The sequence below is a fragment of the Propithecus coquereli genome, unplaced genomic scaffold (assembly GCF_000956105.1).
Source record: "Propithecus coquereli isolate 6110/MARCELLA unplaced genomic scaffold, Pcoq_1.0 Scaffold350, whole genome shotgun sequence".
NCBI lineage: Eukaryota > Metazoa > Chordata > Mammalia > Primates > Indriidae > Propithecus > Propithecus coquereli.
The window spans coordinates 1,797,041-1,810,812 of NW_012149175.1; the positions used below are offsets into that span (position 1 = coordinate 1,797,041).

The following is a 13,772-nucleotide window of genomic DNA, read 5'->3' on the forward strand; positions in this document are numbered from 1 at the left end:
ATAATCTGACCATTTGTCCATGTATTCTTAACTTTAAATTTTCTCTAATAATACTTCACTATATTCAGATAAACTTCCTCACGTCTCATAAGTGTTTCCACTTTTTGGACTTTGCTCACACTGTTCCTCTTACTTAGAATGAGATTCTCCTTACCTTGCAAGCCTCCAAGTTTGATCCGTCTTTTAAAGTCTAACTCAAGACATTTTTCATGAAGTCATCCTTGAATATTCACATTTATTGATCTTCAATTTCTCCAAACCCTAAATTCCTGTATCATCTGAATAAATGTGAATTAGAGTGATAAATTTATAGAAAAGTTAAGTGTTTTATCTTAAACAGTATTTTGAGAGGCCTGGGTTCTTTTCCAGAGCTGTCCATATATGGTTAAACTGATAATTTTCTCACAATGCATTTCCCTATAGCCAACCAAGGCAATAATATCCCATTGACACTATGGTTATATCTTCTACACTTTAGTGATATAGGACATGTGTACTTGAGCATCAGATTTTTTACCTTTGATTTTGCCCATACTATCTCATGTCTATTTTCTTGGGAAAAAAAAATCAAAGGCATATTTAAACTTCAAAACAGCATAACAAGAAAAACTTGAAATTTAGCTATTGTTCTTCATTTGAGTATTTCTTCCATAGTGGTAGTTCCTATTTCATTTGACATGAATTGTTCATTGGGAAAATATGTTAAAATTTTATGTATATGTGTGTGTAGATATCCCTGTCTCTTCTAGGTACAATGCTGTCTGTAAAATAAAATTAAATCAAATAGGTTTTACTCTGTGAAAGATTGTTACATATTTTTCATACTGTTTCTCCAATTAGTACAATACATGGAGTTTATGCAGTTAAGACTCAAAAGTGTTCTTCAAAAAAGCCCCATCGTTTAGAGTTTAATAGATTGCTGATGTCAAAATATTTCACACTTCATTAAAATACAAAAGATAGTTATAAAGTCATTATCACAGAATTACAAAAGAAGCTTCCAAACTATAGTCCTGATCAGTCACTCTTCTCATTCACTATGAGAAAACTGAGACCTGGAGCAACAGGATAAATTGACAGTTATATAGTAAGTTGGTCACAAAGTCGGGAATAAAACCAAGTTGTCGGTTCAATCATCCATTCACTATTAATAGACACCTTAGTATGCTAAATCATAACCACTTTCATGTACCTGCTTTTAGAAATAAATATCAGGGTTTATATTTATGTTATTATATCACAATATTATAATCACAATCAACACTTTTATAAATGCATTAAATACTGGCCTCTTACACACTTTATAAACATGTTCTATTAGTTTGTGAAGAATTCACCAAAACATTATGAATGCCTGTATTTAAATGTTGAAGAAAGAATATAACAAGGTTTATAATTTCTTGATTGTGAAAAAGACATAAGGCATTGCAAGTATTTTCATCTGTTTGGGTAATGGAGATACTCAATTAGTTTAGGACAATTGTATCATTAAGAAATAGTCCAGCTGGTTTTGAGAACAATTTGCACAGTTGAATTGTTGCCGATCATTCTTAAGCAACTTTTGGAAGATAAATCATTCCTGACAGTGATGTCTTTAATAACACATGCATCCCATTCCCCAAAATTATTTTGGTATAAGTAAAGAAAGGCAAGTCAAGGAAGACATAATGTTGGCCAGTGAAGAATTTATCTCAAGTTAGTAGAGGTTATGTTTGTCTCAGTTTTTAATGATCTCTTTGCAAAGGGAAAATTTTCAATCAATATTAGCTTATTATTTTTATCACCTTAAGGCAGGCAGGAAGGAAATATGAAAACCTCTAATAGCATGTTTTAGCAATAGTATATTGAAGTACATTAAAATTTAACATTCATGGAGCTATATCTATATAGTGAGAACTGTGCTAAGCTCTTTATTATGCGCATTATCTCATTTAGTTCTCACAGTAGCCTTGCTTAGGAGGCTTGGGAAGTCACATAACATTACCAAGTACATCTAATTAATGGTAAAATTAAGATTTTTAACTCAGGTTTGTCAAACTTCAGAAAATGTGTTCATAGCTACCATACAGCCTCTCAACTGAAGTATGAAACATATATCTGAAGGGAAGCTCTTAGAGCAACATTTATGGTGCTGTGACCACTAATAGGTCATTTTGATCCATATGTATTTTAATAGACCGTTTTAGTTCCGTTTACTAGATATGTAATTATTACATATATATCATAACATCAAGTATTGAGGATAATGTTGAGTATTCATTAGAGCAGATTTCAATATTAAAATGGAATGTATGGTATTTTGTTTTATAAGCTTTAGCTGTGCCATGTTTATATTTTGAAAAATTGTTTTGCTTTGATGGGAAATTTTCAACCAATGCTTTCTTTTTTCAAAATACAAATTTTGAATTATTTAGAACCTATAATCTACAGTTTAAATAACCTTTATATTTTCTTTAATTTTGCTTTGTACGAACAATAAAATATTTCATTTTTTAAAGATCTTAAGGTCAAAAGATCTGCTTTTTGCTCCTAATAGCATTAAGTGATGATCGGGCAGCTTTTTGAGATTTATATTATTAGGTGAATTATGGATCACAAGCCAAATCTGGCTTACTGCCACCTGTTTGCAAATGGTTTATGAACTAAAATGACTTTTACATTTTTAAATGTTTGAAAAAAACACTAAAAGAAAAATAGGATTTTGTGACATGTAAAATTTTATACTATTCAAATTTAGTAAGCATAAATAAAATTATATTGCAATATAGCCATGCCCATACATTTTGTATTGTGGCAGAATATGTGCTATGATGGAAGATTTGAATAATGGTAACTGAACCAAATGGCCCTCAAAGCTGGAAATATTTACAAATGGCCTTTTACAGAAAAGTTTGCTGACCTTTGTTATCACTGTACTTGACATATATTAAGATATAAAATAGCTATAGATAATATACATATTAGATATGATTCATTTACTTTAGAGACAAAAATGTGTACATATATGTGTCCAGGCATACCTCAGAGATATTGCAGGTTTGTGTACAGAGTACCACAATAAAGTGAATATTGCAATAAAGCAAGTCACTCAGATTTTTTTGTTTGTTTGTTTCACAGTGCATATAAAAGTTATGTTTACACTCTGCTGTAACCTATTAAGTGTGCTATATTATTATTTCAAAAAAACACTGTGCATACCTTAATTAAAAAATATTTTACTGCTAAAAAATGTAAATGATCATCTGAGCTCTCAGTGATTCATAATCGTTTTCCTGGTGGAGGGTCCTGACTCAATGTTGATGGTTGCTGACTGATCAGAGCGGTAGTGAAGGTTGTGGTGGCTGAGACAATTTCTTAAAGTAAGACAACAATGAAATTTGCTCCATCAGTTGACTCTTCCATTCACAAAAGATTACTATGTAGCATGCAGTGCTGTTTGATCTCATTTTACCCAAAGTAGAACTTCTTTCAAAATTGGGGTTATTTCTCTCAAACCTTGTCATTGCTTTATCAACTAAGTTTATCAATATTCTAAATCCTTTGTTTTCATTCCATCAATGTTCACAGGATCTTCACCAGGAGTAGATTATATTTCAAGAAATTACTTTCTTTCCTCAGCCATAAGAAGCAACTTCTCATCCATTCAAGTTTTATCATGAGATCGCAGCAATTCAGTCACATCTTCAATATCCACTTCTAATGCTAGTCTTCTTGATATTTTCACCACATCCACAGTTACTTCCTCCACGGAATTCTTAAACCTCTCAAAGTCATCCATGAGAGTCAGATTCAACAACTTCCAAACTTCAGGTGATGTTAATATTTTTACCTCCTCTCATGAATCATCAATATTCTTAAGGACATATAGAATGGTAAATCTTTTCCAGAAAGTTTTCAAACTATGCCCGGATTCATCAGAGGAATCGCCATCTTTGATAGCTGTAGCCTAATAAAACATATTTCTTATATAATGAGACTTGAAAGGCAAAATTACTCCTTTATCCATTGGCTGCAGACTGGATGTTGTGTTAGCGGCCATGCAAACACCATTCATCTCCTTGTATATCTCCATCAAAACCATTGCATGAGTAAGTACATTGTCAATGAGCAGTAATATTTCAAAAGGAATTGTTTTTTCTGAGCAATAGGTCTCAACAGTGGGCTTAAAATATTCAGTAAACCATGCTGTAAGCATATGTACTATCAACAAGGCTTTGTTTTTTCATTTATAGAATACAGGGAGAGTAGATTTAGCATAATTCTTAAGGGTCCTAGGATTTTCAGAATGGTAAATAAGCATTGGCTTGAACTGAAAGTCACCATCTGCATTAGCTCTTGACAAGAGTCAGTCTGTCCTCTGAAGCTTTGAAGGCGGGCAGGTATTGACTACTCCTCTGTAGCTAGTCTTAGAGGGGATCTTCCTTCAACAGAAGGCTATTTCATCTACATTGAATATCTATTGTTTAGGTAGCCACATTCATCAATTATTTTAGCTAGATCTTCTGAATAACTTGCTGCAGCTTCTCCCTCAGCACTTGCTGCTTTACTTAGCACTTCTATGTTATGACAAAGACTTTTTTCCTTAAACCTCATGAACCAACTTCTTCTAGCTTCAAACCTTTCTTCAGGTTCTTTACCTCTCTCAGCCTTCAAAGAATCGAAGTGAGTTAGGTCCTTGTCCTGGATTAGGCTTTGGGTTAAGGAAATGCGGCTGGTGTGATCGTCTATCCAGACCAATCAAACTCTCTCTATATCAGCAACAAGGCTTTTTTGCTTTCTTATCTTTCATGTGTTCACTGGAGTAGCACTTAAATTTCCTTTAAGAACTTTTTCTTTGCATTCAGAACTTGGCAAACTTTTGCAAGAGTCCTAGATTTTGGCCCTATTTCAGCTCTCAATATTCCTTTCTCACTAAGCTTAATCATTTCTAGCTTTTGATTTCAAGTGAGAGATTTATGACTCTTCCTTTCTTTAGAGGCCATTGTAGAGTATTAATTGACCAATTTCAATATTGTTGTATCTCTGAGAAAATGGAGGCCTGAGGAGGAGAGAGATGGGAGAATGCCTGGTCAGAGGAGCAGTCAGATTACACACATTTATTGATTACGTTTGTTGTCTCATATGAATGTAGTTTCTGGCACCCCAAAACAATTGCAATAGTAACATCAAATATTACTAATCACATATAATCATAACAGATGTAATAGTAATGAAAAAGTTTGAAATATAGCAAGAATTACCAAAATGTGACACAGAGACACAAAGTGAGCACATGCTGTTGGTAAAGGGTGCCAATAAACTTGCTTGATGCAGGGTTGCAAAAATCTTCAATTTGTAGGAAATGAAATATCTGCAAAGTATAATAAAAAGAAGCCCAGTAAAAGAAGGTATGCCTGTGTGTGTGTCTGTGTTTGGTGTATGTAAATGAATCCAATTAGAAACTTGGAGACATATAGTTCAGAAGTAACAAAATTGTTGAACCCAAGGAAATTGCCAATATTCAATGTTTTTTGTCCCATAAAAATAACAATGAATTAAGACTCAACATAATTAAAAGTAAATTATATAAAATTGGATGTTACTGTAGTATAGCAGTATTTATAATGTGACCTTATATTAGCAAGAAACATGTACCTTATGATTATTATTAACACTTTTTTCTCCTGATAGTGATTTTAATTTATTTGTTGAATAATTTTTATTATTTTTTAACTTAGTAGACTTTATTTTCTGAATTGCCATTAACTTAATGATAAGCAATTCTGCATAACCAGCTTAAAATAAGAAAGAACAGATAGAAGGAGATGAAAATGGAGAAACAAGTGGGGATCAGATTCTAAGAGGTACCCTACCACCTCTTATAAAAGGGAGCAGTAAGTAATAGGGAATCGGGCAATGGATTAAAGCAGTAGAAAGTACATTCAGACTTGTGTTTTTAGGATTTTTATCCTCACAGCTGGATGGGGACTGCTTGGTGGATGTGACCTGAAAACAGCAATGCAAGGTAAAAATCCTGAATAGAGTAGAGTTGGTCAAACAGGACATATAGGAAGCATATTTAGGTGGATCATTTCATGGGAAAGAATGACCAGTTGATTGTAGAGGATTGAGAAGGAAAAAAGATATAGGTGCTCTACACATTGTTTACATTTACTCCCAGATTTTGGCTTAGAATATAGCAATGGAACCTAATGAGAGAATATATTAGAGATAAGTAGTTGGGGAAGATTTGCAGGCAAGGGAGAATTTTATGAATCTTTGTATCTGTGAGATATTCAGTTGTAGCATCCCAGCATGGAATATCTCTAGAACTTGAAAAGTTCATTACAGAGATAAATATCTGTGAATCATAAGTAAATCATCTAAACTAATGTTACCTATATGAGGTGATTTTTATCTTTCAGGACATAATGTGGATAATAGGTGTCAAGAGGAACAAAATGAAATCATGTGCCAAAGAGTAGCAATAGTTGCACATATGCAGTTTTCAAGAAGAGAATTGGAGCTTCCATCAGATTCTCATAAGCATGTATAAACCAATGAAGGTTAATGACCACAGGGCCAGGTTGTTTTAAAAGTAAGGACACAAGGTGAAGAAAGAGAATTTAATCAAAAAAGATAATAGAGACCAGAGTATTAATAAGAGAATAAGGCATCATTATCAGAAAAGGAAAATTACACTAAATTTAAAAATTCAAGCACTAGCATAGTAAATTAGGAAAGGTGAAAATCAGATTGTATATTAAGAAGTGTATTGAGAGTGAGGAAATAGAAATAGTAGATATGAGCTATTTTCAAAATGCTCAACTAAAGTCAGAAGGAGAGAGCAATGGCAAGGAGATGATGAAGGGCTCAATTTAGAAATTAAAGGGAGAAAAGACTTTAATATGTTTATATGCTAGTACCCTATCTCAAATTTCATATCAATTTCGACATCTGTTTAAAAATTTAACATTTAATTGTTTAACATTTTTTTTTTAATAATCACTTGAAAAAGTTTAATAAACTGAACCAGTAAATCACCAAACTGAAGGATCCTGAGAATGAGACAATTCCCTGTCATTCTTAACTCCATCCCCTTAACTAAGTCATTGCTAAATTGGCAAGTGGGAACATTCCTGTGGGAGGAGTGAGAGTGGAGCTTTTTTCCCACTGAATAGACTCACCAAAATGCCCAAATAGGATATAACTTCAGAGGTCCTTGAGAGGCAGAACTGAATGCTAGTGATCCTGGAATAAATCTGTGGATCAAACTTTGAGGTCAGCATCCGCTATTTGAGTTTGTCTGCTCTTTATACTCACTCCCACCCCAGTGCGTATGTGAAAATAGATACTTTGTGGTACTTACCATAGCAGCCTCTGCCCTTTGTCATATGAATTATGATCATTCAGTTTGATGACTAAAAAATGATGTGAATAGCTAATTTGTGAGGCCTATAGACAATAAGTTTGCAAAAATAAAATTGCTCTTCCCACACAGAAAAATATTTAAACATATATTGTTCTGTACAATTGAAAGGTAACAGATACAAATACAAAGGAATTGTGTTTCTCCTCCTCTCTCTTGAAGTACGTTAAATACCTATGTCAGTATGTTTCCAAAATATTGCCTTGGGCTTCTTGTCAACCTCTGTATTGAAGTAGTACTATGTGGTTATTTGAGGAGGTTTAGATTCATGTGATTGCCGTCATTTCTAGTCTTAGAAAACTTAAAAGACTCTTGCTTCTGTTGAGGTAGACTAGGTAATTTAGGCCAATTATTCTCAAGATAGCTAGAACTAATCAAATATCAATATGTAGATGAGCAAATGAATAAATACAGCAAGTAAGCATGTAAAATAGAAATCAATAAATAATTAAATAAATATGTCTACTTGAAGACAACAAAGAGCTAATAAGGAAAAAAATGAAGAAAAATATAAAAGTATAAGGATATGTGAATAAATCTCAATGAATATTGATTGCATAAAACAATGAACTATTTTGATGAATATATAAATTTTACATGTAGATATATAGATATACAATTAAAATATAAGAATACTATAATTATAAATCAAGAGATGACTGATAAATGTTTTTAAAGTCTTCATTTACTAGAAAGAAAATGGAATTAATCAATCAATATAAGGCAAAGTAACAGAGAAAAAACAGACAGAAAAGCAGGAAAATATATATATACTTAATAAGAGAGTAGATTTAAACCAACATATATCAAAAATCACTTTAAAACTAAATGAGCAAAATGTTCAAATTGAAAGACAAAGGTTCATGGCCTAAATTAAAAAATAAAGCCAAATGTAGGAGGTTTACAAAATAGACTTTAAATCAAAAAGTATTGTTAGAGAATAAAAAAATTTTCATGATGATAAAGATTCAATTTGTCAGAATTATAGAAGTTATGAATTTATTAATATTTGTACCTAATACCGTGGCCTCAAAATAAAATAACAATTGACAGAATTAAAGGAGAAAGAGAAAAAAATCTATAGTCATAGAAATTTAAAAATCTCTGGGAGGTAGAATAAAAGCCCCCCAAAGATATCTACATGCTAACCTGGCAAAAGAAATTCTGCAGATATGGTTAAAGTTATGGAAGTTAATAGGGAGATTATCCTGGATTAGCCCGGTGGGCCCAATCTAATCAACAAGAGCCCTTAAATGGAAAGAACTTTCACTGGCTGGAGTCAGTGAGAGGCAAGGGAAAAGGAACTGGGGAAAGATGAGGCAGAAGGAAAGATCAAAAAGAATCTAAGACTGAGAAGAACTCAGTCCATTGTCGCTGGCTTTGGGGATGAATGGAGCTACAAGCCTGGGCTATAAGCAAGCATACTCTACTGCTGTGAAGGAACCTCACCCAGAGCCACCAAAGAATCAGGTCACTCAGCCCTACAATGTCAAAATAAATAAATAAATTTGGCTGATAATCTGAATGAGCTTGGAAATAGATTCATTTTCAGTCTCTAAAAAGAAAAACAACCCTACAAGATGACTTGATTTTAACTTGGTGAGAGCTGACTCTGACTTCTGACTGATCAAATTGTGCGAGAGCAAATGGATATTATTTTAAGCCACTAAATTTGTGATAATTTATTACAGCAGAAACAGAAAACTAATGCAAAAGTTCTCAGTAACTGAGAGAGGTAGAATAGGTAGAGGAAAAAAATAAGACTAAGGAGACAGAAAATTTGAACACTGAAATCAGCAAAATTGACCTGGTGTGGTCTTACAGTAATATCACACTGTACCCAACAACTACGGAATTCATTCTTTTTGAGCACGTACACTATTTACAAGACTTTACCAAATGCTGAATTCCAAATAAGGTGTCAACATATCCAAAATGGCTAAAATTATACAGAATATTTTTATTAATCACCATGCAGTTGAGCTTAAAATCAATAAAAACAATGAAATAAACTAGAAACTTCCCATATAGTTAAAAATGACATATAAAACATTATTTATAAATGACATTACTTTATATATATAAACTCAACAGTATTTACAGATAAATTATTACAGTTAAAAGTGAGATTCGCAAATTTGCTGGATATAAGGTCAATATTTTTCAAAAAGAAAATTTTTTATAAACCAGCAGCAAATGGAAAATGACTTTAAAAATGTGATCCACTGACTGTAGTACCGACCAAAATGGAGTTTTAATTGTATTTATTTAATTTAAGTTCAATTAAACTTTTAACTGAAAGGAAACGTAATCCCATGTATTGGTGAAGATATGGAATAACCACAACTTTCATATACTGTTGGTAGATGAGTCAATGGGTACAATTACTTTGGATATGTGTGTAGCATCTGCAAAAATTGAACAGGTAGGTACCCTATGACTCAACAATTCTACTCTTTTCTGCATACCCAAAAGGAATTAGTGCACATGTTCATCAAAACAATATGTGTATGATGGCTGTAGACAGTCATATAGTGGTGTAAAGGACATTGACAACTAAGACGGGGGAAGGGAGGAACAAGGGTGAGGGATAAAATCTACCCATCAGGTACAATGTACACTACTCTGGTGACAGGAACACTAAGAGCCCTGACTTCAGCATCATTAAATTCATCCACGTAACAAAAACACTTGTACCCCATTAATATTTAGAAGTTAAAAAATGTATAAAAAGATTCATTGAAGATTTTCCATAGTAGCCAGAAACTGGAGGCAATCCGAATGTCGGATGATGGCAGTGTTGTTTTACTTTTTGTTAGTTGCATTTGTCTTTTTCACAAACATTTTGGTTACTCTTCTCTGTATTTCAAACTTCTCACCTGAAAATGGGAATGATAATATTATAATTGAATACCTACCTCATAGAGTTTAATGAATAGATGTAACAAATTTTAAAACAGAAAGAAAATAACCAAGATTTTCAGTATGTAAAACAAGTCATATCTGCATGTTTGGTAATTATTTTAACAGACAACCTGAAGCTGGTTATCCTTATACCACTTATCTATTCCTGATATTATATATACGTATATTCTTGTTTATTACATATCTACTTCATTGTAATTTAATCTGTATTAATGCTAGAATTTTGTTTTATTTATTTTCTTCATTGAGTAGAACAGCACACAACACATTGTAGAGTACTATATGTGGAGTCATTTAATTATGAATAGTATAGTCGTGAAATAGGAAAATATCACTTAACATATATATTCACATTGATGTTCCTGAGATAAGAGTGAGATAGAAAATAAGGGTTTGTTTTGAGTTAAATTTGGAAAGAAGCTCATACATAGTAAAATTTCTAAAGAAACAAGTAAAAGCTTTCCAGATTATTGTAATACATTGCATAGTTTAAAACAACAGTAATAATGATAAAAACACCACTTTATTTTAAACTTGTAAAATATGAACTATGTAAATTAAGGTCCTTTTACATAATTCTAGGAGGAAATTATGTATTTATTTGTGATATGACTATTATAACACTTGAGAATTTTTACCCTACTTTTCATGTCCCAGAAAAACTAAAGTCGTATTGATTAAGCAACATTAACATGATTCCTCTTTGACTACACATCTCTTTTTTTCTTCTTTACAATATTTTCCTACATGCACAGGTTTATGAGGCTCAACACGAAGGTTCCCAAGAGCTTCACAGTCAGCTTAATAAATTTGTGGTTGATCAACTTCTGTTTCTTTCAGTTCTTAATAACATGAAACTTTAAAGGCTGCTTCATAAATCTAAATTTAAAATGCCATTCACAATTTAGAAAGGTAAATATTAGCAGTTGAAATAAACTTGGTTTTCAGGAACAATCACATTGTTTTATAAATATTAACATTATAAGTATATTATAAATTATGTCTTGTTTGACGGTTTAAATATATCCAACTTTAAATTTATAGTAATTTTAGTATGTATTTTTCTTGCTCCTTTATCATTAGATATACTCAGTAGGAACTAATTTCATACCAGACCAGTTTTAAATTTGTTATTATCCAAAATTTACCAATTTAGTGGGATCATATCTTCTGATGTTGAATGGAATAAAGGCAGATTACAATGGTAAATTAATTCTAATAATTACTATTTATTAAGTGCATGTGTGCCAAACAAATTCAATGTGTTTTCCATGAAATAGCTCATTTAAAACTTGTAATAAATACATGTCTAGGCCAGGCATGGTGGCTCACGCCTGTAATCCTAGTACTCTGGGAGGCCGAGTCAGGAGGATAGCTTGGGCTCAGGAGTTCAAGACCAGTCTGAGCAAGAGCGAGACCCCATCTCTATTAAAAATAGTAAAAAATTAGCCAGGTGTGATGGTATGTTCCTATAGTCCCAGCTATATGGGAGACTGAGGCAGGAGGATCGCTTGAGCCCAGGAGTTTGAGGTTGCTGCGAGGTAGGCTGACGCCATGGCACTCTCCCGGGCAAGAGAGTGAGACTCTGTCTCAAACAAAAATAAAAATAAAAAATATATGAAATAAAATAAAACAATACATACAGACTCAAATAATGTGTTCATTGTTTTCATTTTACAGATGAAAAAGTATAGTAATAGAGAAGCATTAATTACTTTGCCCAATATCTCACTGTTAATAAGTGGCAAATCTAAGCCAGAAACCAAGAAAGCCTCCCTCCAAAACCAAGTGCTCAATTACCATATTTTATAAATGCATCAGGCAAGAGAATGATAGAGTTCAGATATGTAGAGACAATCCCATGCTATTTTAAAAAATTGTATCTCTTTCCCATGTCTTAAAATAAGGTTTTCTGAAAGAGTAAAGAATGAAAAAATAAAACTATTAATATGAATAAGTATTAATACTAATTTCAAAAAAGTTGCCCTTGTTTGATTGGTCTGAATTATCATCCTGATTCACAGTTTCATAAAATAAACATATGCTAGGTAACCATTAGGAGGAAAGATAACAGATTTTTGCACTTAGCCAAAAGGTCAAGAAGCGATGAAGAGAACAGCCTTTTGAATCATCATGACCTGGGTTCCGATTTTAGGATGACCACATCTGTATAATCATGGAAAATTGATTAATTTCTCACAGACTGAGTTTCTTCAATGAAAAATATAAAAATACTGTTTTTAAGGTAGTTATTGAAGATTGAGGGATACCGAGAATGTAAAGTAATACCAATGGTGCTGGATACGTAATACTCATTGAATGGTAGAAATAGTAATGACAATGAATTTCCTAACAATATCCAGCAGTCTCCACTTTCATCTAATCATGCTTCCCCAAATCTTAATTCCTAAGGTAAAATACACCTGAACAATTTCACCATGTAGCATTTCTTTTTGATGAAATGTTTCTTTAAATTTTACAACTGACTCTTGAGCAACACAGGTTTGAATCATGTGAGCCCATTTATATGTGGGTTTTTTTCAAGCAGATGCAGCAGATAAACAATACAGTATTCACAAGATGCAAAACCAGTGTGTTTACAGACAGTTGATTTTTCCATTTGGGCAAGTTTCCCTATTACTTGAATATGCCTGGATTTGGGTATGCACGGGAATCCTAGAATGAATCCCTCGCCTATACTGAGGGATGACTATATTATTATTTTTATCTCCCTTTTTTATAGGATAATTATATAGCACATATCCATTCTAATTATATTGGTAGTTACATTTTTGAACTAAGGAAAAAAAACAACATTGTAGAAAATTCAAACAAAATGAAAAAGACTAAATCTGATATAATACCAAGACTAACAAAGATAATTTAAACTTCGCTCTATTTATAGATGGGCACCTTCCTTATTATATATTTTTTCAATTACAAATAACACAAAGATTATCATTCTCTTCAGACTTTGTGAGATTAATAACCAGAAAATTCCCTTTAATATATAATGTGTGGACACTATAAAATACCTATTTATGACATAATAACTAGAATATAGAGTAGTTTATAGGATGATGATGTAGTATCAGACTTGGATGGTTGAAAAGCAGATGTAATTATACAGTTATAAAAAGTTATAATCATATATATATAACCTTTAATACATTTTCTATTGAATGCCCATAAACTCATGAAAAAAACCACATAGGTAATGAAATGATAAGCGTATCAAGATGAGCATCCTATCTAACTACATGCATAATACTTATCATATAATAGAAGGTATTTCATACTAGCTTGTATTATGTACTAGTTTATCTAGAAATTTTGTTTTACTTTAAATGCTGTTGTGTTTATTTCTTCTGACATGACATAATCATCTCCTTCAACAATATTCCTTTCACCAATGTGCTCTTTTTTTTTTTTTTTTTTT

The 13,772-nt window shown here is 32.2% G+C and overlaps 1 protein-coding gene across 1 annotated transcript in view; it reads left to right on the forward strand.

Annotated features, from left to right (window-relative positions):
• LOC105815959 (protocadherin-15-like) overlaps positions 1-13,772 on the forward strand; it is a 220,476-nt gene that overhangs the window by 152,001 nt on the left and 54,703 nt on the right. Inside the window, exon 5 of the mRNA XM_012651242.1 lies at positions 7,096-7,129. Within this exon, the coding sequence (XP_012506696.1) occupies positions 7,096-7,129 (34 nt within the window). The remainder of the gene's footprint in view (positions 1-7,095; positions 7,130-13,772) is intronic.